Source organism: Bactrocera oleae, chromosome 4 (assembly GCF_042242935.1).
Source record: "Bactrocera oleae isolate idBacOlea1 chromosome 4, idBacOlea1, whole genome shotgun sequence".
Lineage (NCBI taxonomy): Eukaryota > Metazoa > Arthropoda > Insecta > Diptera > Tephritidae > Bactrocera > Bactrocera oleae.
The window spans coordinates 1,771,478-1,796,531 of record NC_091538.1 but is presented as its reverse complement, the minus strand read 5'-3'; the positions used below and the strand labels follow the sequence as shown (position 1 = coordinate 1,796,531).

Sequence of the window (25,054 nt, the reverse complement as noted above, 5' to 3'; positions counted from 1 at the left end):
TGGCTTCTTGCGGTTCAACGCAAACTCATATTCAAACATCAAAGTGCTTAGAAAAACAGAAAACAAAAGCAGGAAAGAAAAATTAGAAGAAAGACAAATGGCCCGCATGAAAGCTGAGAAATGCACCGTGAAATGATGAACGTCTAGTGCCACAGTCAGCAGTCGACAGCTTCATCAACAGTTGTGGCGCCGTTGGCCACGGCGATCTTCTAGGTAGACGAACGCTTCGTCAGTCAAGATGCGTCACTGCGGCATGCGAGCAGTGCGTTAGTTAGCCGCATAAGTTGATCTTTTGACGCTTTCTTGTGCTTCGCTTGCGGTGAAGTGTGCGGTATATATCGCCAGCGCGTTCAATTCAGTCTGATTTGAACGCATTTGGTGTGCGTTTGTTGTATTGGAAGAGGTGATCGATCGATCGTGCGCTCGCATGGCGAAGGCGCGTGTATGTGAAAGCGGCGCAACTCGCATACTTATGGAATAAGTGAACACCGTTAAAATGTTGCTTGAAGTGGAAGGGGTTGTGGAAAAAGTAAATAAATAAATAGATAAATGAAATTACATTTTAAGTGAATTAAGTGCAAATTAAGTGTGGTGGAAGCGTCTTAGCAACTGAAGCTAATTCAAAGCTGGCTAAAAGCTACCAAAGCATGCTAATAATTTTTTTTCGTATGGAGACTATTCGATTACGAAAGTGTTTAAGTTACGCTTAGTGAGTATAAAGTGCGAGTGTAATTTAAATAAAATTTTAAATTTTTACAAATTAAATACAGTGTTCAAAAGCGCGAAGACCTGATTTGAAATTATGGCAAGTAGTCTAGCAATGAGAATGACTTGTGGCAGTGTAGAAATGTCAAAAAAAATGTACTAAAACGTTTCTTTTAAATTTCAGTATGCTTTGTGAGCACAACTAACAACAAAACCAATAATTTCTTATTTGTTAATAAAAAAACACAAACTTTTCACACATACTTATCAGTTTGTTATCAGCAAATTCATTTCCTTTAAAATTCAAGTGTTGTAAATAAAATGTATGACTAAAGTAGAACAAACGTACAACAATGCGACGAAAAATCACAACAAATTTTAAACAAAATTATTAAGTTTAAGATTTGAAGTCGTCAAGTACTCGCGCTTAATTAAAGTTGTGCGACAAAACAGAAAATTAAATATAAATGAAATAATTAAAAACAAAAGCACCAAGAAAACACGTCTTACAATCTAACAAACTGTAGCGAAGTTCTGCAATATTACGTTTGTTAAATTTATCAATTGGCTGCAACAATGAGCGTTACCGGCGCGAATCAATTATGTAATGTCAGCGTTGCTGCCAGTCGTGTGTCACCGGTGATTTTATCGGGCTCGTCGTGTGACATGAACGCAGCGTTGGCGCCGGCAGCGCACAACACAGCGCAGTGGGAAGAGAATTTCGAGGCAAAAATAAAAGATTTATCGCCCAGCGAACAGGAGGCTGTACGCCGTTTCTGGAGGTAGGCAAAAATAAATTTCAACTAAAAATTTTAATAAATTTAACGTATTGCGTGGGTGACAAGTGTGAGACAGTTACTAAAGAAAATTGATATTATGTCAATAATTTTATACACATAAGCAATAATATAACAATGCAAAAGTAAATAAGTAGTGGTGCTAATGTAATCTGCTAATCAGTTTTTGTTGTAAGCGGTTTTGTGCTTGCAGTGTCGACAATCACAAAATTATTATTTACGATTTTTTTTCGACAAAGAGTACAAGTTCAGCTAGACTTCATCTTATTTCAATGGTATTAAGTTGTTGTAGTAGCATATCCGTAAGCGTATCTAATTTGCAAAACATGCCACGCTGTCAAAACAATCAATTCAATTAACCTTATTTCCTTAAGCCGAGTTAGCTTTAAGATTGCGAATATATTTGAAAACATGTTATACGCCTCAATTGAGGGCTTGAGAATTCTTTAATTTTTTTTTGTTTTTAATAATGAAAATAAAAATATATTATTTAATACTCCGAATTTATAATATTAAAAAAATATATTTATGAAAGCATCTAACAACAAATATATATACAATTTAATTCCGTTTTTAAAATTGTATGACTTTGTTTGCTTCGTATTTTCTAATTCTATTTTGTTTCTTTTCCATTAGAAGCAAGCATTTATGCTGAGCCAGCTGTTGAGTATAAATAATTTGTTCTTCTAAAAACCGCAAACTTATTCTTTCTCAATTATAGAAAAAAATTATTTGCAGTATTTTTTTTAGTTTTAATTTTTTTTTGTCCAGCAAATTATATTAATTAAATATCAAAAGCTACTTCTGGTTATTTTCAATTTTGTACAAAAAAAAAAAAACAAAATGTATAAAGCATTAAAAAATAATTATGACGCACACACCTCGAGTCAAAACAAAAGCTATTTGTATACCAAGGCATTACGCTTGCTTAGAAAACTCTTTTCCAGACAATCGAAATTAATTATGAAGTACTACCCAAAAGAAGAAGTCTTAAACTTGAAAGCGTGAAATGCTTGAAATGTCTTTTAGAACGAAATGAAAAAAGGTAAGTGCAATGAAGTGTCAGACACTCAAATTTAAAAATAAACCAAAATAAAAAATAATAGAAAATAAACGAAAGAGCGCACCCTAACACGCTGGTATACAGCGAATTGATGAGACACAATAGTAGAGAAGCATTGTTTGGCTTTGTTAATGCGAAGAGCGAAGAAATGCACTAAAATACCTATAAATGGTTCTATCGAAAGAGCGTAGAACTGTGGCTTTCAAAGAACTTTATATACTTAAATATTAATTATTATTATTTTTCCGTACAGGTACTAAAGCAAAAACTGTGTTCTTTATTACAAAAATAAATAAATTCTTATATTGGAGTTTTATGTGTCCCTCAGCGGCTTCACTTGTTGTTCTTTCCCTCAAATTTGTAATCCTATTGGTGTATAGCTATGTTTGCATGTAAGTCTCACACTAATTTATCTGCACTGTAATGCAGCTTCCAAGTAGACTGTGACAGCATATACATTTTTTAATAAATATTTTCACTTTTGACGCCAACTTCGACAGCCATAAATCAGCACGTCTATAAATTATGTTATTTTCATAATATTTTCCTAACCAAGTGGCTGCTTAAAGTCCAAAGACAGAAGCCATAAGCCACTGCCAACGAGCGTGCAGCAGCGTGGCAGCATTCTGGGCGCCTGTTATGCTTAATTTAATGACAGTGAACATTCAACATAATGTGGCACTGCGCACTGTGTGGCTCGGTTGGCGGCACACACACAACCTTATAGAGCGCCGAAGAAAGTCCGCTCCATGGCGGCCGCAATAACAGTGTGTGTGTGTGTATGTGCTTATTTGTTTGGCGTCGTTGGCATTACACATTTCTTTGCCACATCCAATGCAATTAATTATGAAAATCTGTTGCATCTGCTGATGATGCATGTTGCTGCCGTTGAATGATGCGTGAAATGTTGCGCGCCAATTCCAAGTGGTTTAGCCGCATTTTTCTGGATAATATAGTTCTTCTTGTTACAAGCAAATTTTAATTGTAATATTAACTTTTTTATATTTTCTGTAAGTCGTGTATTTTATTAATTGGATTTTTGTAAATTTTGCTCGTTGCAGGTCGGTGGTGATGCGCAATGCACCGCGTCTCTTTGCCGAAGAAAATGGTGAGTGAAATGTATTCGTAAGAATAATTAAGTACGCTATTGCTGTTTTAGAGATGTGTCACTTACATATACATATATTGTTATTACAGATACTTGTGTAAGTAAAAATAATACAGGGTGCAACGACATATATTTTTTGTAATTTTTAATTAAGAGTACATATTTGCGTCCTGTTTATATTGGAGTTGCAACAGCTACCATAGACCGGAATACTTACTGACTGCTTCGCATGTGTTTTGAGAAATATTTTGCATTGCCGTTCGAAGACATTAAAGATGCAAAAAAATTGAATTTTTTTCAATTTATTTTGTTCCAAAATATCGCGGAGTAATGTTGTCTCATTTGACTGAGAAAATGTGCGAATCTTGTTAGTCTCCGCACCCACGACTCTGCCGAATGTGAACAGAGTTTTAGGCCGTTAGTTTGTAACACTAATAGAATTTCAAATTTTTATTGAAAGCTATAGAAAAAAAAATATTTTCCCGAGCTATTTCGATCTAATAGACTGTTGCTTGAACATTTTGTAAATTTTGAAGGTTAGCACAATTCAACGTTTTAATTTTAAGTGCTACTACTACTCGTATTACTTTGATTGTTACCATCGAATAGAGCAAATATTAAACATGCTGCGGAAGTAAGAAAATCATCACTGGATATTAAAAGCTATAATACCAGTAAGTCCTATTATTTGATTATTCATTTTATAAGGTGTAGTTGATTTTATAATATTTTTTCATTGTTCGCTTTCACGGTACTTGTGCTCTCACTGATTTTAGTCTTTTCGAGATGTGCGTATTAATTTAATGAACCCGATATTGCGAAATTTCAGCTTGCTGTGATAAATAACTCACTCTATACACCACTTTTGTTATCTATCTGCATTATTCATACTAGATGCTAACCTAATATCGAAAAAATATAGAATATATATTTAAAAACAATTTTACACGATTATTACCAAAGAATTATCTCATGACTTATTTATTTCTGCTCATAATAATGATGAATAATATTCTTTTCATTAAAACTCATGCACTCGAAAGAGTTTACAAAGCAATCATTACACTGGAAAAGTAAATAACAACAATTACACATAAAAAATCGAACAATATTTGATCTTGAAGCGATCTTGATTGCATTATACACACAAATAGCAGCGAATGAGCTATTTCAATGATTATTCTTTAATTGCTTTGACGTGCATTTTCGATGATCTCATGTTAATTGTATAATAATGTTGTTAGCTACCTGGGAAGACTATATGCAGCGCATGTTTTTCAACTTTTGAATTATTTCTGCGCCGAATTTCTTTCAAATGCAAGTAAAAATTGCTTTTTATATGTTTATAATACAAATATATAATGGTTGTTTATGAAAATAAATCACCTGCCTTTGTCATAATTGCCCTTGAAGTATTTTAAAGTAATTGTTATTTGGGAGCTTAAGTGGCCAACAACGAGAGGCACACACATGCAAACATTCTAGTGAATACTACATATTCATATGAATCGATACTTTATCAAACAAGGCCAGACAAAAGATAGCGCAATAATAGAGTAAAATGTAACTAATGTTGAATGGCTTGATTTTGTAAGAAAAATGGCGTTGGCGTCAAAATTCGAACTCTATAGAGACATGAACGAGAAATTGATTTTGACTGCCGTTTTGTTGCCAAAATTTATGAATGAAGTCACCATGACTTAATGCACCAGAAATATTGTATTTTTTATAATATATTTACGCTACCAGTGACTAGAAAAACCGCTCTTTATGCATATTGACAAAGCGCTCAGTGTAACTGGTTTTGGTTAAAATTCGAAAAAATTAGTCAGTCAGCAATATTTATATTCGTTTTTTTCTGAATGTTTTTTAACAAATTTAATCAGTGCTATTTGGCTAATACACCTACTAGTCGATTCCACATTAGCTATTTTTGGTTGTGATATGTTCAAAAGCGTTTGTAGACGAGTGTAGGTGGACTTGTAGCGCATTGCATTTGATTTGGTGTTAGATACAATTTGGGTGATTGAAATGATATCTGGTTTTAAATGGCACAGCATTTACCTGTAAAAAAATTGGCTGCGAATTTTTCTACAAGTTTTTTTTTTTTTTGTTTTGTTCTATGTTTGTTTTGCAGTTGCTTACAAGTGCTGAACTGTAACAGAATTTTTCATATTTTTATTATTTGTTTCTATTTTTATTATTATAATTTAGGCGCACGCAATCAATCAAGACTGCAATAGCATATAGCTAGATGCTCAGCAAACTACGCAACAATTTCATTCGGAAACTGACATTTTCACGCCATTCCCCACTTACATCCGGTCGCATGTCGCCAGCATCTAGTTTTGCTATTTTTGCTTGCTGCCGTTGCTACTTACAACAACAGTTAATTAAATAATGCTATTAACCGTTTTTAGCTTGTGTGGGCGCTAAAGTAATTACGAATTCAAAATGGTTTATTTATTGCATACCCAAAGTGGCAACGCTGTAACTCATCACCGGCTTGGTTTTTAAGATTTTTTTCACACAAAATATAAAAATGAAAAAAAAATTGATGACTTTTATTGCGAAACTGCACAACTTTGTTGTTGCTAGCGGCTATTAAACGTCTCAATTTACACATTTCACGAGCGTAAAAATGGCAAATCGCCGGTGTGCGAGCGCGAGATTTTTTCCAAGAGTTTTCCAACAGTGCGCTTGCCAACTCCAGCGCGGCAGCGATGGCTGCTGCAACGGAAATTGCGGCCATAAATTTTACGTCATCAATTTTTGGTTATATGGCTTATATTCGTTGATAAATTTTGCCATGTGAGCGCAATATGTTTCAGATTTATTTACGCGTTTTTGGTGTTGTTTTCTTGAAAAACTGTTTTTGGCATTTATTTGTTAAGGTGTTTTCGCAGTCATTTGCTTTGCCGCTTTTGGTAGCACAGCACATATGCGCTGGTAACGGCTGTAATTGTGTTGCGTGGGTTGCTGAGCTGTTGCAACACTGTTGTCGCTGCTAGAAAAAATGAAAATGTTAGAAAAAATGAAAATGTTAGAAAAAATCAGAATTTTTTTCTAACAATTGTTTTGAGCAACAAAATATAGTTTTTTCTTCAGTTTTTTTTTTGTTTCTTTGTTTTTGCTTTGTAAATGCGTGGCTCATTGTTTGTTGCAGCTGCAAGAAAATTTGTATGTATTTTTTGTTAACATAGCATAAATAAATATTAACATGTACTTTGGGTAAGCTTTCCAAACCTATTTTGGCGCTGCGCCTGAGCAATTTGCCAAACGTTTTGCTGCCATTTATGCCAATCTCGCGGATTTGAAACTTGAATATCATAAATTTCTTGCATTTAATGCCAATTGCTTGCCATACTCCGACAGTAGTGTTGCCATATTTTGTAACTGTTTAAATGTTTTTTCATTGTGTCATAGAGATTTGCTTCCATGTGGGTGTTATGGACCATGCTGCTAATTGTAGACTAAAATATTGTAATGTTGTTGTAAAGAAAAAAGTTTTTATAGCTTTGTTTGCGATTTTAACAATTTCTGCTTATACTTTATGGATAATCAACTACTAAAATTGTTGATAGCAGGGTTGCAAAAAATGCGTTAAAAATACAATTGAATTAACATTTCAATTAATTTTTTTTATTTATTTTTTATACGGTATGAAAAATGAAAAAATCAAAAAAAAAAAAAATGTTAATCCTACATAAGGGTTTAAAAAAAAATATTTGCCTGGTAGTTAGCAAAAATCTAATGTTTAATCCCAATAACGGAATTGAAAAAAAATTTCAAAAGTTTTGAATTCAAAAATTTTCAATCGTGTTTGATAGGCAATAAAGGGTGTTTAATGGCATTTAAGTCAAAAATTGCATCCATATGCTGCATTCATTCATAAGTTCTTGCTTATATAAAATTATTGCAAGTACCTAGCTCAGTATTAATAGTTTCAGGTATTAACAAATGAAAAAAATAATAATTTTTTGTCTTACAAAATGCTTCAAAATTTACTTCAAAGCACAATTAACCATATACAAACATATGGTGCAAAAGCAGTGCAGCAAACCACTTGGGTACGAATGGTACAACATTATTTATACTTAGAAACCAAAAAGCCGGAGATATTGAGATCAAAAAGACAATAATAACAGCAGCAACAAAGCTTAGATCAAATAAAAACGAACAAAATACGAGCGCGCAATATTCAACCAGAAAAAAAATAACAGAAAAGTAAATAAAAGCAAAATTACACTCAACAACATGCAATTTGCAACGTGCAATGAACAAATAAGCGACCTCCTCACGTAGCTGCACGTATACGTGTCTGTAAGCATGAATGTAAACAACCGCCGAAATCAATACGAATTAACAACAACACCTTGCAAAGCCGTCGTTCAAGTCGCAGTCGGTTGGCCAAAGCGTGCGACGTTCGCTTGTCCATCGATCATAATTCCATATGGCTAAAAGCCGCAAAAAACCAAGTCAATATCGCCACTTGCAAGTACAAACACACAGCACCGCATGTTGCAATCAACTATTTGCACTGCGCATGCGTGTGTGTTTGAGTGCGCACGTGTATTTATGTGTGTCAAATTTAATGACTAAATTATTTGTGGAGGTGGCGTGGAACAGAAAATCAAGTAAGGCAACAAAGCAAAGCGAAAGACGCGAGAAAACGAGACGCCCGTGCGCCGAGCGGCGTGCTACCAAGCGTGCAGCATACCTACCATACATACATACAGACGTGGTAAAGCTCAACAAGCTGAATGAAACAGTAACGATAAATGGCAATAATTGGTATAAAAAATGCCAAGTGGGCGCATGCGTGACGGCTGGCAAGCATTTAGTCTTAGGGCGTGTCAAAAAGAAGAGGAAGTCACTTAAAAGCTGTCGCTGCTGCTGCATGTACGTGACAATGAGGAAAGCTGCTGCATGCATTAAAAATGACATAAATAACAGTAACACTGAAAACAAGCAGAAATGCTGCATCCGAAATTCCGCCTGAAACGTGCATTCAATGACTGGCAGTAATCAGCGGTGACTCGTTGCTTGCGCTGTTGGTAGGCGGTTTTCGGTGACCAGTGCATGCTAACAAGACGAGCAACGCAAAAAAGGTATAATAGCCGATGACGATTACAAAGCACGTTTTTACGGTAGCCTTTGACAACAGCATCAAGCAGCAACGCTGCGTTGGAAGATATGTTGAGAGCGTTGAATGCAGTTCGTTGCATTCGCTGTTGTTCGTCGACAGTAAAGCGAAAAGTTACAAAACGGTATGGTATGTGTCTCAGCAGCAGCTACTAGCGTTTTGACAGCCACTTTCGTACGGACAGCCGTCGCTAGCTGCGCTTTAATGAAGTTGAAATTCGCGGATTAAAAATGCAAAGCACGTTGCCACCTTCACTTGCAATTTTGTTCTCCAATTTAAGCACACACATATTTTTTATTATTTTTTCTGTTTTTCTTTCTGTTGTGCTGCAACAACCCACTTTCCGTTTTGCACATTGAACACTCACAGTGCAAACTGACGTTTGGAGGCTGTTCGTGCTGCGGTGGTCGTTCACTTTCTCACATTACGTGGAGGCGTTGAATCCTTTGTATGCATTATTAACGTTAATTTAACAATATTTACTTTTTTCTATTTAAATATATATTTTGTTTTGAAAAGTGAACTAAACAGGTATGGTAAGTAAAAAACAATAATGGAGATGATGAAAAATAAAACATTTCAGTTGTTCTGGCGTTATAAGTGGTTTAACTAGCCCGACTTTATTTCATTGTTGAAATATTATAAATATTCTCCATGCACAAAACCACATTTTAAGCTTTTACATGAGGTTGTCATACATATGCACCATATCCTTGAATAGCGAAGTTTTCACTGATTTAAAAGTGAAATCAATCAATCATTGTAAGCTTTAACTCTAAATTTTCGAAATCAGCTTTCGCCTCTCTCTGCGCGTTTGCCACCATTTTATTTCGGAAAAAACCTCTCTAATGAATTTTTCCATTTATTTGAAGCAACTGACCTGACTAGCACGCCTACTTACGAGTATATCAAAAAAAAAAATAAAAAATAATAAAACCAAGCTATAAGACTTTATTTCAACTATTTCTAGTATTATAACCACAACTGTATGTGTAGTACACAGCTCTCTTACGTTATCGCCCTTTCCTAAAATAGTTCTCAGTTAAAAACAGATAAGAACTATGCCCATTTAGATAAAAACAAACGTTGCTTATCAGACTTTTGCGAGTTTCGCTTTGTGCTATACGCCGCTAGCCCCTCGCAAAGGGACCATCACTTTCGGACGATTAACTCATTCTATAAACAGAGATTACGCGGTATGAAGGCATGCATTTCTTTAAAAGGCACACAAAAAAGTGGAGAGTATTGTAGGCGATTGGTAGAGTGGAAGAACGGCAGCAAGGTAGGGAAAACACTGATAAAAATTTGAATATTTTGACTGTAACGTGGTGTTGGACTGGCATTCGGATCGAGTAATATGTCGGTGGTGTGGCAGTAAGGTGCGCTTTTTGAGGCAATTGAAGAGTGAAAACTAGAAATCTTAGAAATGCGCTGTGCGAATACGAAGAAATGAAAATTTAAGCAAGTCAATGTGCGTTCTAATGTGTTTCAAGTTCTCAAAGTCTATCGAATACCCTGAATATAGTGCTTGCTAATTTATTTGCCGTGAGCCACGCTCGTTAGAAAACCTTTTTCTGTGCGAAAGCTAAATGCTCGTAATGCTGCTGAGTGCGGTGCTCCTGTTGTGGGTTGGCTTGTGGCATTTTAGCAAACGTGCTGCAGTCGATGGCAAGACGATAAGCGCATTGGAGCGCAAGCAATTGAAGAGCCTCAGAGAGCTGGCAAGTAAGACCAAGTAACTATGTGTTTCAAATATGTAAATTAATTGTGACTGCCTTTTGTTGAGTATTGTTGTGATTTTTTGTAAGCAAAACAAAGATTTGTGCGCGAGTAAAAATCGCTTGATGTACAACAAAAATATTTTTTTTTATTAAATTTTATCGCCTCATAATAATCTCACTGCTGCGCCACCAGAAAAGGGCAAGCTAATGACAGGTGTGGTATAATCAAGCATCTCATGTTGCCTTTCTGGGATTGGTGGTGTATTTTTTATTTTTTTATTTTTTTATTTTTTTTTTCTAGCGCTTTGTGGCTTCAATCCAAGCGCAAGATTTACGACCGTGCATAAGTGGCCAATTCTTTTGGCTTGTTGCTTAGCTATGCCTGATTGCTCGATTCGACAACGATCTTATTATTTGTTTGCTCGTTTGTAGGTTGCTTTGTTGCGATCTGCGCTTGAATGTTTCTCTGACGTTACTTGCACCAAATCACCTTCAAAGTATTCCAAGAATCGCTTATATTTTATTATAGTCGTTGTTGTTACTAGACTTGAGCGCGCAGAGCAGAGACGTGTCTCGAATTTCAAACTTGACCTTGAAAATGACATACTATACAAATGAGATGGCGAGTTTTAATAATAACTCTTTATTGTATCTCTACTTTGTACTTTTATTGTTTGTTTGTCTTGCACTTTTGCACACATCGTCGTCTGACGAGCATTGTTACTTTGTGCGCAGTCTTTCGTTGTGCTTCAAGTGTGGCTGGACGACACTGCCAGCGATTAGTTTTGCGATATTCTCGCATTCTTATGTTATTGTATATATTAATTAGTTAGTTTTCAATTTTAGTTCTTTCTTTATATCCAAAATTTATTTCTCTTAAGTTAGACACTGATTATAATTTTTAAATGTGTGTGTGTATTTTGTATGTGTCCAAAGTTTGGGCTCTCTTTATTTATATCTCTAATTTACAGGAATTCCTAGCTTCAAAACTGTTAAATATCTGTTAATTATATGTAAGCATCATATATAAATAAGCGCAATGAATGGTTGTACGTCTTTGAGGGCCACCAAGTGGAGAAATACAAGAGTTTCGACAAAAGTCGAGTTGTTTTATGAGAATGGGGGGGCAGGGGTGACAATTTTTAAATTACTTTTTTTATTCACCGCTTGAAATTGTTTTTAGTGCTGCCATGAGTGTCTTAAGGAAACTACACCCACCCTGTGTGGCTGCAGAAATTGCCACTTAGTCGCGCGCACGCTCAGTCACTCCATGCAAGATGCCGCATCAAACAGCTATTTTTATAGCCAATATCCCCTACATCCACTCGTTCATGCCACCGCCAACCTTCCCTTCATCAAAATATTTACCTAGTGCAAACGTGCTTTGTGGGATTTTGCTTGCCAGGCATGCCTTTAAATGAATGCACCAGCGCCGCTTTGCTTGCCTCTAGTATATTTTTTAAGCTTACAGAGAATCATAAAATATGTAAAGTCTGCAGTTTTGCCCGCCTAGTCGGCATTTGTGCCGCCTTTTGTTGCAGCGTCTTTCTTATATTTATTAGCAAAGTGTTTCCGCTCGCTTGGCAGCACTTTTTGTTATTATAATTTACTATATCCACCTCGACTACCCATAAACAATTTACGTAGTATTTATTTTTATGAGCACTTTTCCATTTGATCACTTATTGCTTTTTCTAAACGATACCTTCTTTTGCTTATCTTTCTTTGCTGTAGGTCGTCTGCCACAATTGTATGCCGGCAATACGGCTGTGGCGTCTGCCGCTGCCGCGGCGAATGTGCGCAACTGCAATTGCTGTCCGTACGGTTACCACATCGATTTGGATTTTGTGCGCTACTGTGAATCGCTGGCCAATGCCAAGCCATCGGAGGAGGAGTTGCAGCGGCGCAGTCGACGGCGCTCGCGCAAATCTATGGAATTCATGCTGGGTTTGGACGCAATGTTCGAGCAATGGGATGCCGCTGCACGGGTGCAGGCAGTGCCGGAGGTGAGTGAGTGAGCGCAGTGTGTTGGTAAAGATGTTTGGGTGCCGTTGTTTAGTGTTGCATGCCATAAACGATAAGCGCTGTGGCGCACAAATGAATTGAATGGCGGCGTTTCCAAAGTCAAATTGCCAAGTCGAGGCATTTAATTGAGTTTTGTGCGCTTGTTGGCGCAAACGGCAGTCCCAGTTTGCCGTGCAATATAATGGCTTTGTTGGTTTTATATATTTATTTGGGTGCATGCAAAGATATAAGAATGTGCTGTGGATATGCAGTCGCCCGACTGCCTGCTATGATTAATAGTTTATGTTGGGTTAAAGGCTGACTTTGAAAATTTATTTCATTGCCGGGTTAGAAGGCAATGCTGCGATTTTTAATAAATAAGCCAACTTTTATGGCGATGTTATGGATATTGGCAGATTGAGTTGCTGGCTCAGCGTGCTATTTGGAAGTATATGGTTTGCATTTCTAAGTTTCTGGGTTAGAGACTCTATGGACTTGATGAATCGAATAGCAAAGCAGATAGAAATGCACAGAAATTTGTTTATAGATTGCAAGTATTTTGAAGATATAACTTAATTATTTCATAAATTATCTGCTTTTTCATTAGCGTCTTATTTGATTTAAATGTGAATAAAATAGTATTTAATGATTTTATTAACATTCCGAAAATTGTAACTAACAGAGCGAAACGAACGAAAATGTCATTAATAACATTGATGTAAGAGCATCTCTGTTGGTCGATTTTCTCTCATTTTCAGTGTGTGTTCTCACAGCACTCATACTAAAGAAGTTTGGTGTGAGATAAATTTAACACTGAAAAATCTGATGAAATTATGAGGCTTGTAAAAAAATAAATAGGCATATAGAATGCAAATAGTTTCCCGGCAGAATGAATGAAAACATTATTTTTCGAAAATTGCTTCCTGTCCTTAATTGAGCCTCTTCCAGATCATTTCTTGAAACATTATTCCATTATACCGAAGATAATTGCGCTGCAAATGCCATTTAAAAACATAACCATACAATAACTACAACTGCATGTTTAAGAGAGGGCATCAGTAGGGTGCTCAAGAAGCGAATGACAATTTTACTTGCCTTTGAGTCATAAATACAGACTTTGATGTTCCAAACAAAATAAAATCCAACGCAGCAACGCGAAGATATTTACAAATTCACAGAGAAGGGCGAAAGACAAAGTGATGCATAAGTGTCATGTTTGTAAGAGGGGAATAATAATGACGTTGAGTTGCTCGAGTGCTCCACACGTGAGCGACATCAAAGAGCGTTTCGCAAATTATTTGCAATTCGACGAATAAAAGTGCCGTGCTTATGAAATCGAAAGTGAATTTGTAAAGGCGCCACCAAATGAAAAATTAATTGAAAATATCCGCACACTTCACCGTTAAACAAAAAGTGATGTGATAAAATATTCCTACAGAACATGCATTTTGTCACTAACTTATACCCCAAAAAACTTCAAACACTTATCATAACAATTTCTTTTACAGGTGCCGTACGAAAGTGACTCACCCGATTCACCACGCCCGCTGCCGCTACCCATACCACCTACACCCACGTCCGCTTCACACCACACCTTTTGCACATCTACGCCGCGTCCGCGCTCCTCCTCGGTGCCGCGCTACAACTACGATAGCAGCAGCAGTGCGCCCCGCGCTGAATCGCCCTACGGCACAGCTTCGTCAACATGTTCATCCGTGCGCGGTGCAGAGAGTGACGCGCCCTACAGCATATTACGTCAGCGTCACAAAGAGCATCAATCACGACGTGATGCGCCCGAAACGCGCGCCTTCCTGCGTGAAGCGCTCGACGAGGTGTGCAGCGACTTTGAGCGTACGCTGGAGCGCACATCGTTGCGGCGCAAGAAGGCGGTAAGCTGTAACGAGCGTGATGGCAGTTTTAGTGGTGGGGGTGGTATTGGTGGCAATGCTGGCACGTTGAATGGTCAATTATACGGTTATGGCGTGGCGAGCGATCGCAACAACAATCATCAGCCGACATATGCAATGAAGACGGATTTGCCGCCGACAAAATTGGGCACCGCAAGTTGGCTGCGTGATAATTTCACGCGAAATGGCTACAACTGTAATGGCAAGCGTCTGTGCTATGCCTGGGAGCGGCCTGTCGAACAGTCTCTTGGTGAGTATGATTTGCTTGGTTTTGAATAGAACGAGGGTCATTCGCGACACTTTATAGCAGTACTTGGACAATGTGCTCGGAATTTTTGTGACACATACTTTGCTTTTTGGCAAATATTTGAATGCATTTAATTGCCGTTTACCGCCAGATAGCCTGGCAAATCAGTGGTGACAGACACACCTCGATCGTTTTAGATGCATGGCCCGCGCTTGTCGCCACCAATGGGTCGTGTCTACATTGAATTATTTGCCCTAAGCCATAAAATACCGACTTGTTGCAGAATTTATTCTTTGAGTTTGCAAGTACATATATGTGCGTGCATATTTGTCTGAGTTTGTCTTATGCAAATTTTCGCTTTTTGTAAGTAAATGCATAAAGTCTGCTAAAATGTAGGTCGCCAGAGGTTGAACATGATAGACTTCGAGCGCGCATTGTATTTAAATTACATTTTGTTATTTTGTGAACACTTTTTTGTTTAATTTCTGAGTGACTTTGTCGCTGACTCATTTCGTTAGTAGAATGTTGACGCGTGATTATTAGAATGCAATAGAAGTTGAATTATATATGTATTATAGAATAGTACACTTTCCGGGCGATTTTAGCCAAAAGCAGGGTCGGTTTGCCAATCTATAAACATTGCGCGCGCCACGCCAAAAAAGCATCTTTTATTTCGTTCGAAGTTCGAAAAAAAAGAAAAACGCATAAGAAGAATTGTGTGGTGAAAATTAAAAAAATTGAGATCTGAAAAATACAGTATACAAAAAAGCAAAACAAAAATAAAAATGCCAAGCCAATTTACAGCGCAACTACCTTGGCGTCAAATGTGCGCCGTCACACAAAGCGGAACCAACGAGTTGCATCTGTGACGTATCTCTAACTCCACAGTTCTTGTGTGTGATTCATCAGTACAAGTGCGGAGATCACACGCGGATGTATTAGAGCATATACTTAGATACATATGTAGGTACTGTGTCTTTAAATACAGAAGTGCGTGCGGCGCGCCGAGAAAATGAAAACAAATGGGTAGAGATAAAACATGAAAAAGTAAATAATTTCCTACGCGAAGTGAATTGGCTGAGTGAGCGGGTATTAGTGTAATATTAGGTTCCAGTTCGACTTCCAATTCGCTAAACCTCTCATTCCACTCACTTTCTCACACAAAGTGTACTCATTTCCAAAAGATTGAAATGGTAAATAGTTACTCGAAGCGCCGTGTAAATACTGTGCCGTTATGGCCAATGATTTATGAACTTGCCGTACTCAGTAGTATACATATTGTATCTCGCTTATCAGCGGAATAAGAGATAATGGCAGGAAACACTTAGCTAAGGCACATATGTACATCATCTGCAGCGTAGTTTATTACCAACTTTATCTTGCGTACAAAAATCAATAACAACTATTTATAACAATTTATGGCACTTGTTACATATTTGTAGGCAATCACTGGTTTCATAATTTGTAGTAATTTTCCACTCTTACGGCGCTGCAGTTGCGCGGAATTCACGCGCGATTTTGCACTTAACTTGCAATTTCTGCGCTTAGCCTCAATGAGTAGTCTACCGAAAAATTTCAAGCCGCTCGTAATTTCGCTTCTTTCGCCGATGCTGAGCTATTGAAAGACGCTGCAAAATCAGCAGCGAAGAAAGCGCAATTAGCCGCCCATCAGTCTATTGTGGACGCTCAGGCGGCAGCAATCGCAGGCGTATCGAGAGGAGCGTGAAAGAAAAAAGTGAATTCAACAACTTTTGTCTAGAAAAAGTTAATAGCAAAACGCTTTGTGTCAAAGTTGAAAAGTCAATAGCAATTAAACTAATCAAGGCTAATGACAATCAAACAAAGTAATTGAAATAATTGCACTACTTTAAAGTGATTTTCTGCTTTTTTAAGCCTTATATGCAAAAAATCTTTTGGCGATGAAAGCAATTAGGCCAACAACAAAAGCAATCGATAATAGAGGAATTGCACGGGAGTTGTGAAAACAAGCGAGTCATGTGAAGAATTGTGCAAAAATAAAGCAAAGCGGCTTTTGTAGTAAAATGTGTTGCGTGTGTGTGTGTGTAAGCTCGGTCAGTAAAAGCCGTTAATTAAATTTTGAAATGAAAGCCGCTAAATTGCGGCAGACAGCCAATATAGATAATAGAGCGAGAGCGAGTAGTTTATAGGCGTGAATGTGGGCGAACCGTGAAGTAAAAATTACAAATTGAAAGTGAAATTAAAAAGTGTGAAATTAATACGAGTTTTTTTAGTATTAAATGTTTAAAAAATTCGTAGTTTTCTTTTTCCGAAATTTGAAAAAAAAACTTAAGAATATTTTCCAAACTAAAAACAATAATATAAAATTTTTTAAATATTTTTTTTTTTTAATTTCATTACGCCTGCAAGCAAAAGCTTTCAAAAATGTCATATACTACACCACTATGTTAAGAGTTAAGCCCCAGGTGAGCGCCAGCTGGCTCTGCGTTTTGCTGTTCCGATCACTCCTCTTTTAGAAAGCCAATAATTGCAATTGATATAAATTTTTTACGGTGTACGGTCTTAAATTAATATTTTTCCACCATAACTAGTAACAGCGAGCTATCTGCTTTGTAATTATGGCAAATTATCAGTGATCGCTTGACGTCAGTCGCTTATTGTTATTGTTGTGATTTGAACTACGACCTCTTAATTGCAAGCACCTTGTTTTTGTCATTTCTTAAGTGCTGTGTAATGTGCAGTAATATTTGTTTAAAAAATGTTCGCCGCTGCTGGAAGAGTAAATCGACGTAAGGATTGCAAGTCGCCGCTTAGTTCTAACGAAAACACTATTGTCAAGTCGAAATCGAGACTAAAGGGCATGAAGAGCTGGTGGAATAATTGTACGTTAATTGTAATATATTTTTTGGTTTTTTGTTGAATATTAAATATATGCTATAGTAAATTATTTTCTGCGAAATATTGAAACTCACTTATGTAAATACAAACAAAATAATTATATTAAATATTATTAATATTTAAGCAACTTATTTCTTCTGATTCTCAGATTCTGTAATGCCTAATGAACATTTTGTTGGCTCATTCGTATGCGATATTCGACCTTCTCGCATGGAATTTGCCATACAGTTGTTTGATATTCTACGTCGAACTGGTAATACCTCAATGAGTTTAACGACAAAATCCATTTAATGGTTGTAGTAAACTAGAAGCCTAGTCATAACTGTAAATAATCATGTTTAACAAGCGGAATATGTCTGTACGCCTCAATTTTTTGATTCTGCAGCGTACACTTTAAAAATTATACTAGTTTTATGAGGGTAGATAAACGTATAGATAATACTGAGATAGATTACATTATCTGCTGACATCAGAATTCATATCTTTTATATTGCTTTTTGACCCGATGACTAGCTTGTCACTTATAATTTTGCATAATATCGCTATGGGTTTCTCCTATAATAATATCGCCAATTACAGGGGTTTTCACGCAAAACTAGAGCCTTGCAAATTGAGTCGACTTTGTGCTTTTTACTGGCATTCAAAACGATTCAAAATCTCTTTCACCTCAAGCTGTATTTATGTAGTTTGAATACGTTGTAGATGCTAAATATTAGCGTCGTCTCTAAGTGCTTTCATTCAAATCAATAATTTGCATGTAATAGTAAAGTATCGTTGCAAAATATGTACGAGCGAATTCGTAATAAGAACTTGTGAATAATGGCATTTGACAAATGCTATCTACTGCATTACTGCACCACTCATCTTCCCCCACAGCTCAAGCGTGAGCTCAGCGGCAACGCGACATTTGCGATAACAGCAAATAAATCGAAAAACAAATGACAATGAAAAATAAACTTCAACTTGTACAGGCCGAACTGGCTTTAAGTCTTTGTTAACGCTAACGTTACCGCTGACGACCTGCTGCTGACTTTGTTTTATTTATAAGTTATTGCATAAGATCGAGATTTAGCTAAACGCAAACCGAACAAAAAGCAATACCAATAACGAAGGCAATAACAGTTCAGTTGACGGAAGACAAATAACAACGAGCGCCAAATAACTGCAATTTGCCAAAAAGTATATAACGACAAAACCCCCACTTAACGGGGCTTTGAACGGCGCTGAACAGCGGTGCGTTCGTCAGTTGTTTGTTGAGTGTGCTAATGGAACGTTTGCGCATCAAAATTATTTTAGTCAAACCGAATGATAAACGAAAATGTGAGTCGCCAGCCAGCCTCGAAGGAATTTTAGATTCGAACAGAAAATATTTGCGCTAAGCTTTTGAAGTATTTTATTTAATGAAATTCAACCTTTTACGACATTTTAGATTCCTGTGTATCTAGCAATAAGTCGCCGCGCACGACGCGCTATCTAGCCAAGGCCGCCGCCGCGTTACCCGTGCATCAGAAGCTTTCACCTGCCGAGCAGCAATATGAGTCATATGTGCAGGCGACAGTAGCGGCAAATGCTAAATCACCGGTGGAACAGCTGGTGCCACCACCACCACCACCGCGTCGGCATGTACCACAGCCACGTAAGCTGCTGAGTCCAAGCAATGGTGAATCGGAACCCACAGACGTAGATGAGATCGATAGAAAGCCACAGCAGTCAGATAATGCGACACCGGCAAGTGAAATTGTAGCTGTAGTGCCTGTTGTCTTACCTGCAACCTCGAATGGCGCCGATACAAGCGCTGCGGCTGACGCTCAAACATTGTTTAGCATACGCGAGCAGATGGCACTGAGTTTAAAGCGAATGAAAGATTTGGAAGAGCAAGTCAAATCTATACCGGAACTTCAAGTGAGTTGATCTTTGTTTTTTATTACTACAGTGTTTTATATTTTTACGTTCACAGAATGAACTGACACAGCTGCGTGATGAGAAGCAGCGTTTGCAACAATCTCTTCAGCGGAAAGAAGATGAGCTGATGCGTGCACGTGAACCGCCGCGAACCTCGTCTTCGCCGAGTCCGGTCACAAGTATTAAAATTGGTTCACCGGTACAGTTTACGCCACAGCGCATTAGCCCAGTTTCTTTGGAAAGCTTGGGATCCCGATTGCGCGCCAACTCAAGCAGTTCGGAGCGACAGTTGCGCACACCATCTACACTTAAACGCGACGTGGGTACTATGTGCGGGCTGCATACAAAACGTGATGTTGCAGTCGGCAGCCCAGTGCACATGGTGCGCAGCGTGGGTACGAGCCCTGCACAGCAGTTAAACAGCATCACTGAAACATTTTACTCGCAATGGGAAATGGAAGAGCATACGCAAGTAGCAATCACGCGTTACGAAGAAGAACGCGCACTTCAGCAGCTCAAGAAGGTGACACATATCGGCACGCAAATGCAAGCACCACACAGTGTTGATAGGGGTGCGCAAACCGCAGCAGAGCCGAAGGTACTTAAGAGCTCAGTGAGCGTTATGGTGAGCCCAGCAACAAGGGATGCGTATGTTAATTGTCGTCCTGAAATGCGCTCCACAGCTTGCTCAGAGGACAATATTCTGGATCCCTTGTGTGAGAAATGTAATATCGTGAAACATAGCATTGCCTGCAGCACCGAAGACCCCGGCTTCATTAAAGTAAAATCAGTTTCATTGAAACTACTCGATTCACCTGAGTTTTTACGTAGCAAGACATTCTCATTAGGCGAACATGATCGACTCGGGCGTATACGAAAGACCACAGGCACGCAATACACGCCAGTCTCCGTAAATAGCGCCGGCTGCCAAACCGCAACCACTTATGTACACGCCGTCGGTGTACAATGCATGCCCGAACAGCGTCATGCTAGCGTACAAAGTGAGGTGGCGCGCGACACGCGTTGTACAGACACACGTGATTTAATACGGCTTTGTACAACACAAACTAGTACCGAAGAGTACATACCGCCACCAATTGTCATTGAAGAGCCACCTACAAAAGAAGAAATACCCGCGCCACCTAAACTAATAACGCGATCAACTGCCAGCAATACGGACAAACCACGCACCGTAGATTACGGCATAAATACATTACCCCCTGCGCCCATACGTCATACCGCAGCCAACACAGATTCAGTGCGAAAACGGGACATAGGTTGCGGCGACGTTGTCAAGCCACATATTTCCATTGCTTGCGCGGATAATTACTGTGATTCCTGCAAGGATGCAATTAAAAATTTGGCCAAAGACTTCTCGAAAGTGTTGTCGCCTCAATCACCACCATCTCCACGGCTGCGTCCACCAGCACCTATACGAAGCGCATCCATGGATTCGCGCATACCGCTGCGTAAAAACGTACCACCTAGCCCCAGTCCAGTACGACGCACTTTTCAACGGCAGAACACATATACAATAACAACAACGCCGGAAAAACAGACAACAAAGCCAACACAGAGGTGAGTATTTCCTTAACGAAGTGTGGTGTGTTTATAGGTTTGCTACTTCGCTAAGCAAATATTTATTCAACACTTAGCAAGTGCACATACCTTTTGCTACTATGCTGTGGTGAATTCGTGGTGTATATTTTACCACTTCATTACCCTGACCTGCTCCACTAACCTTTTGCTCCACTACAAGTCAAGTAGCGCTATTTGTATATGTGCGTTGGCATTTCAGAAGGCAAATATTTATTTTGATTTCTGACTGACGCATGCGCCTTGCAAAGGGTGCTCGCAAGGCATTAAACATTTGGAGCTGGACTGTGAAACATGCTATGAATGAACTGAAAATATATTTAGAAATATTTTTATCGATAATAAAATCTTATATGAGTAAATACCCCATAATATTTCTATACTTAACGCTAATTTCCATAACAAAAGCTGGTTCAAAGAGTGATTTATCGGAAAATGTTTAACAGTCCCCTAAGTAGAAAACAAAACTTCAGATTTCTTCTATTTGCTACCACTGTACTGTCTTTACGTATGCTTATGCTGCAATGACCTTCAACGTAATTTGCTCTCCCAAAAATTTTCCCAGTGACTTTAGCCCGATTTACATCAGGGACACGCAGTTCGCGGTAGCACGCTTCAATAGCACCACACTAAAGCATTCGCGGACGCGGTCACGCGTGCTTAGCTTTTTTGCATTATTTTGCTTTTTCAGGAGAATTCTCAGTTATTGCATTTGGTGTGCGTAAATATTTTATTGCTGTGTTTTCGCACGAGTTTTATTTGGTTTTTATAAACGCGCCTGTCAATTATTGTTAGTGGTTATAATTGGTTAACTAAATACCGGAGATAACGCGGCGGCAAATAAATGTTTTCTGGGCTTAGCAGCTTCACTTGCTATCCTTTGATAGTAAGTGGCTGCTCAGCGCTTCTGCTAACGTACGTAAGGTGTATAGTGAGCTCAAGACTTTTATGGTTTTAGAAATCTTAAAATAAAGAAAAAAATGTTCCTGTCTTTTTAGTTCGTTAACCGAGAAACCGCCATCAGTTTCCCACTTTCTGCCAGCGGAGTCAGCCAGTGAAACGCAGAGTTTCATAACCGAGCCTAAATCTACTGCGCCTAACGTTGGTGCCAAGGTTACGCCTACTACAGCAAATGCATCCCTAACTGCCCCTTCCTCAGCTGCAAATTTGCGTCGAGCATCCGATGCCAGTCAAAAGAACGCTGAACCGCTTGACGATAGTAAAGTGGATGAGACTACACCACTACAACCGAGTCTCGATGGAATAATTGTGCGTGAGCAGAAACGTGTGAGTGTCAGCTGGTCGCGCGATGCATCACCAGCGCCGCTTAAAGATGGCGCTTCGCCATATCGTTCCTTGGAGAGTTCTTTCAACGAAAAGCTCAGGGAGTCCACATTGGAAACATCAGCGGCAGTGTTGGCTGAGGAGAGCGAAGCAAAGGAGGAAACTGGAATAGAAGTTGATATGTCAAAGGGCGCACGCCGCAAGACAACAACACAGAAATCTAGTCATATCTCAAGAAAGCAAGTGGGTACTGCGGAGAAGACAGTAACAACGAAAAATGAGTCGCAGACAGATAAGACCGAAGTGCAGGAACGTCCACCATCGAAAGAGTTGCTGCAAAAATTGGCAATGGTTGAGGCGGAGCCACGACAAAAGTATGTTGTAACCTGATTTAATTGATTAAATAAACGTTTTATTTAACTGCTTTCTACGATTTCAGATTCGTTCCGCCTGCCGAAATGCTGAATGCTTTGAAGACCATCAATAACTCGCTGTTGAAGAAAATCGATGCCAAGTCTCTGTCGGCGGTTAGCTTAAAATCATCCAAATTGGTGATACAACAAGAATGGTTCCGTATCTCTAGCACCGAGAAAGCAAATCCACATGAAGTGGAGGACTATTTAGACTGTTTTGAGGAAATGTCGGTGGCGCTGTTGGAGTACTGTGTTAATATGGTGGACGCTAATGTGAGTGGATTTCATTTCGTGTTAAGCTGAAGCCGAAAATCATTGAGTGCTTAATTTTTTACTTTTTAGGGCAATACTGCAATGCATTATGCGGTCTCGCATGGCAATTTTGACGTAGTATCCATTCTACTCGATTCAAAGGTTTGCAATGTAAATCAAATGAATAACGCTGGATACACTTGTGTGATGCTCGTCTCATTGGCAAAGCTTAAAACCGCTGCGCATCGCACAGTCGTACAACGACTGTTCCAGATGGCCGATGTCAATATACGAGCCAAAAAGGTAGGTAATGGCCCCATTAATGCTACACTCTTGGGATCGAAATAAAAAACGTATGTTTGGTTTTATATGCATGCTTACTCCTTACTCATTCGCGATGATTAAAACGAAATTCGGCCAATAAATATGAACTAAAAAAACTTTCTCCCCTCGAAAACATTTTCCCACTTTCCTCTCCCATACACAGCACTGCCAGACCGCATTGATACTGGCTGTTTCCCATGGTAATAAAGAGATGGCAGAGCTGCTGTTGGCCGCCGGCGCAGACATCAACATACAGGACGAGGACGGCAGCACAGCGCTGATGTGTGCCGCCGACAATGGACGCACGGACCTGGTTAAGCATTTGTTGTCACAGCCCGATTGCGATTCGCTTTTAGTGGATGTGGTGCGTGTACCTTGACTTATTATTGACTATATTTTTACAATAATATGTTATATACTTGTTCCACGGCAGGATGGCGCTACGGCTTTCAAAATTGCCTGGCAGGCTGGACATCGGGACCTTGGCTTGTTGTTGTACGTGCACGAGCAAATGCTGCGTAGCAAGCAGCCCCATCGCGGAGACGCCACGCGCGTTTCGCTGGAGTTGCCTCGTGGCTCGAAACCCACTTAGTATGGGTTGGGGAGGCAGTAGTAAAATTCCCAAAGCTAGAAAATTTATTCTGTTTTTGGTGAGAAGTGATTTAATGGAATCGAAAAAGTAAATTTTTAACTAAATTATTGAAAAACATTGAAAACGATGCCAGCCAAAAAAATTAACGAACAAATTAGACAGTTTTTTCTTAAAATTAGTAGTTTTGCTATTAGAGTGGCAGTGCACTGTATTTAAAATATATCACTTAGCCGGACACTGCAGCGTGCTGGCGCCAAATGAAATTACTTAGTAGTACTTTAAGTTAAGTTTAAAATTCTCGAAGAATTGTGCGGGTTTTACTAGAGATTTTATAAAAGCTTTTGAAAAGACAGCAGCATATCAATCGTTAATGCCAATTTTTGACGAGCACTCACTAACATTCCACTCAAGTTTTATAGCGAAATTTGCAAAAGAAAAAAAATTTTAAACTAAAGAAACGAATTCGCGAAAACGAAATTAATGCCAAGCTATTATTGAAATTAAAAAAGTAACGGAGAATGCTAATATTTGAACAAAAGAAGGAAAATAATGGAAAATACACAAAATAATTTATATAATTTTTTCTTTATATTAACAAAAGAAAGCACGAATCTTAAACATAAATAAATTTATATCAACTTTTAAATAACTATGCAGCAGTTTATTTATTTATAATATACTATTTAAAATAAGTTAAAAATTATTAATTTAATTTCTATAATTGATTTCTTAACTTTTAAGCGACTCGTGTAAGTTTCTCAAAACTTCAATAAAATATAACATTTCTATGCTTATAAATAATTATATTTGTTAAAAAATTACACAAAATAATCTTAACGGTAAATTCCACCAAAAGTTGTTAGCAAAAAGCTAATACTTACATAATAGAAACATTTTAATTGCAATTTAATTGTATAGAAAACTTCGAAAAACACAACACTTTTTAACAATCGCTATTTACAACGGCACATGAGTCAATTTTCAACAACAAAAAAGGGTCAGATCTAAAAAGCACAGAAATAAAAGTAGCAACAGCTTTTCCTTTAAAACTGAGCACGCATTTGAATATATACAATTATATAAAAATATTTATACATATCTACCATGTAAGAAATT

General features: G+C 38.1%; 1 protein-coding gene across 2 annotated transcripts; it reads left to right on the top strand.

Moving 5' to 3' along the window:
• On the top strand, positions 1 to 24,739 carry Kank (kank). 2 transcript variants are annotated; one of them, XM_036374519.2, is made up of 11 exons: positions 5 to 1,487; positions 3,627 to 3,673; positions 12,275 to 12,546; positions 14,053 to 14,701; positions 19,005 to 19,477; positions 19,533 to 21,055; positions 22,072 to 22,731; positions 22,797 to 23,043; positions 23,113 to 23,325; positions 23,510 to 23,710; positions 23,780 to 24,739. In XM_036374519.2, exons 1-11 carry the CDS (start codon positions 1,282 to 1,284, stop codon positions 23,936 to 23,938), a joined length of 4,650 nt encoding a protein of 1,549 aa, XP_036230412.2. In that variant the 5' UTR covers positions 5 to 1,281; the 3' UTR covers positions 23,939 to 24,739. The 2 variants fall into 2 exon arrangements, with proteins under 2 accessions (XP_069965132.1, XP_036230412.2); XM_070109031.1 differs by lacking the exon at positions 23,780 to 24,739 and having other exon boundaries at positions 1 to 1,487; positions 23,113 to 23,329; positions 23,510 to 23,705.
• Positions 24,740 to 25,054: the final 315 nt, after the last annotated feature.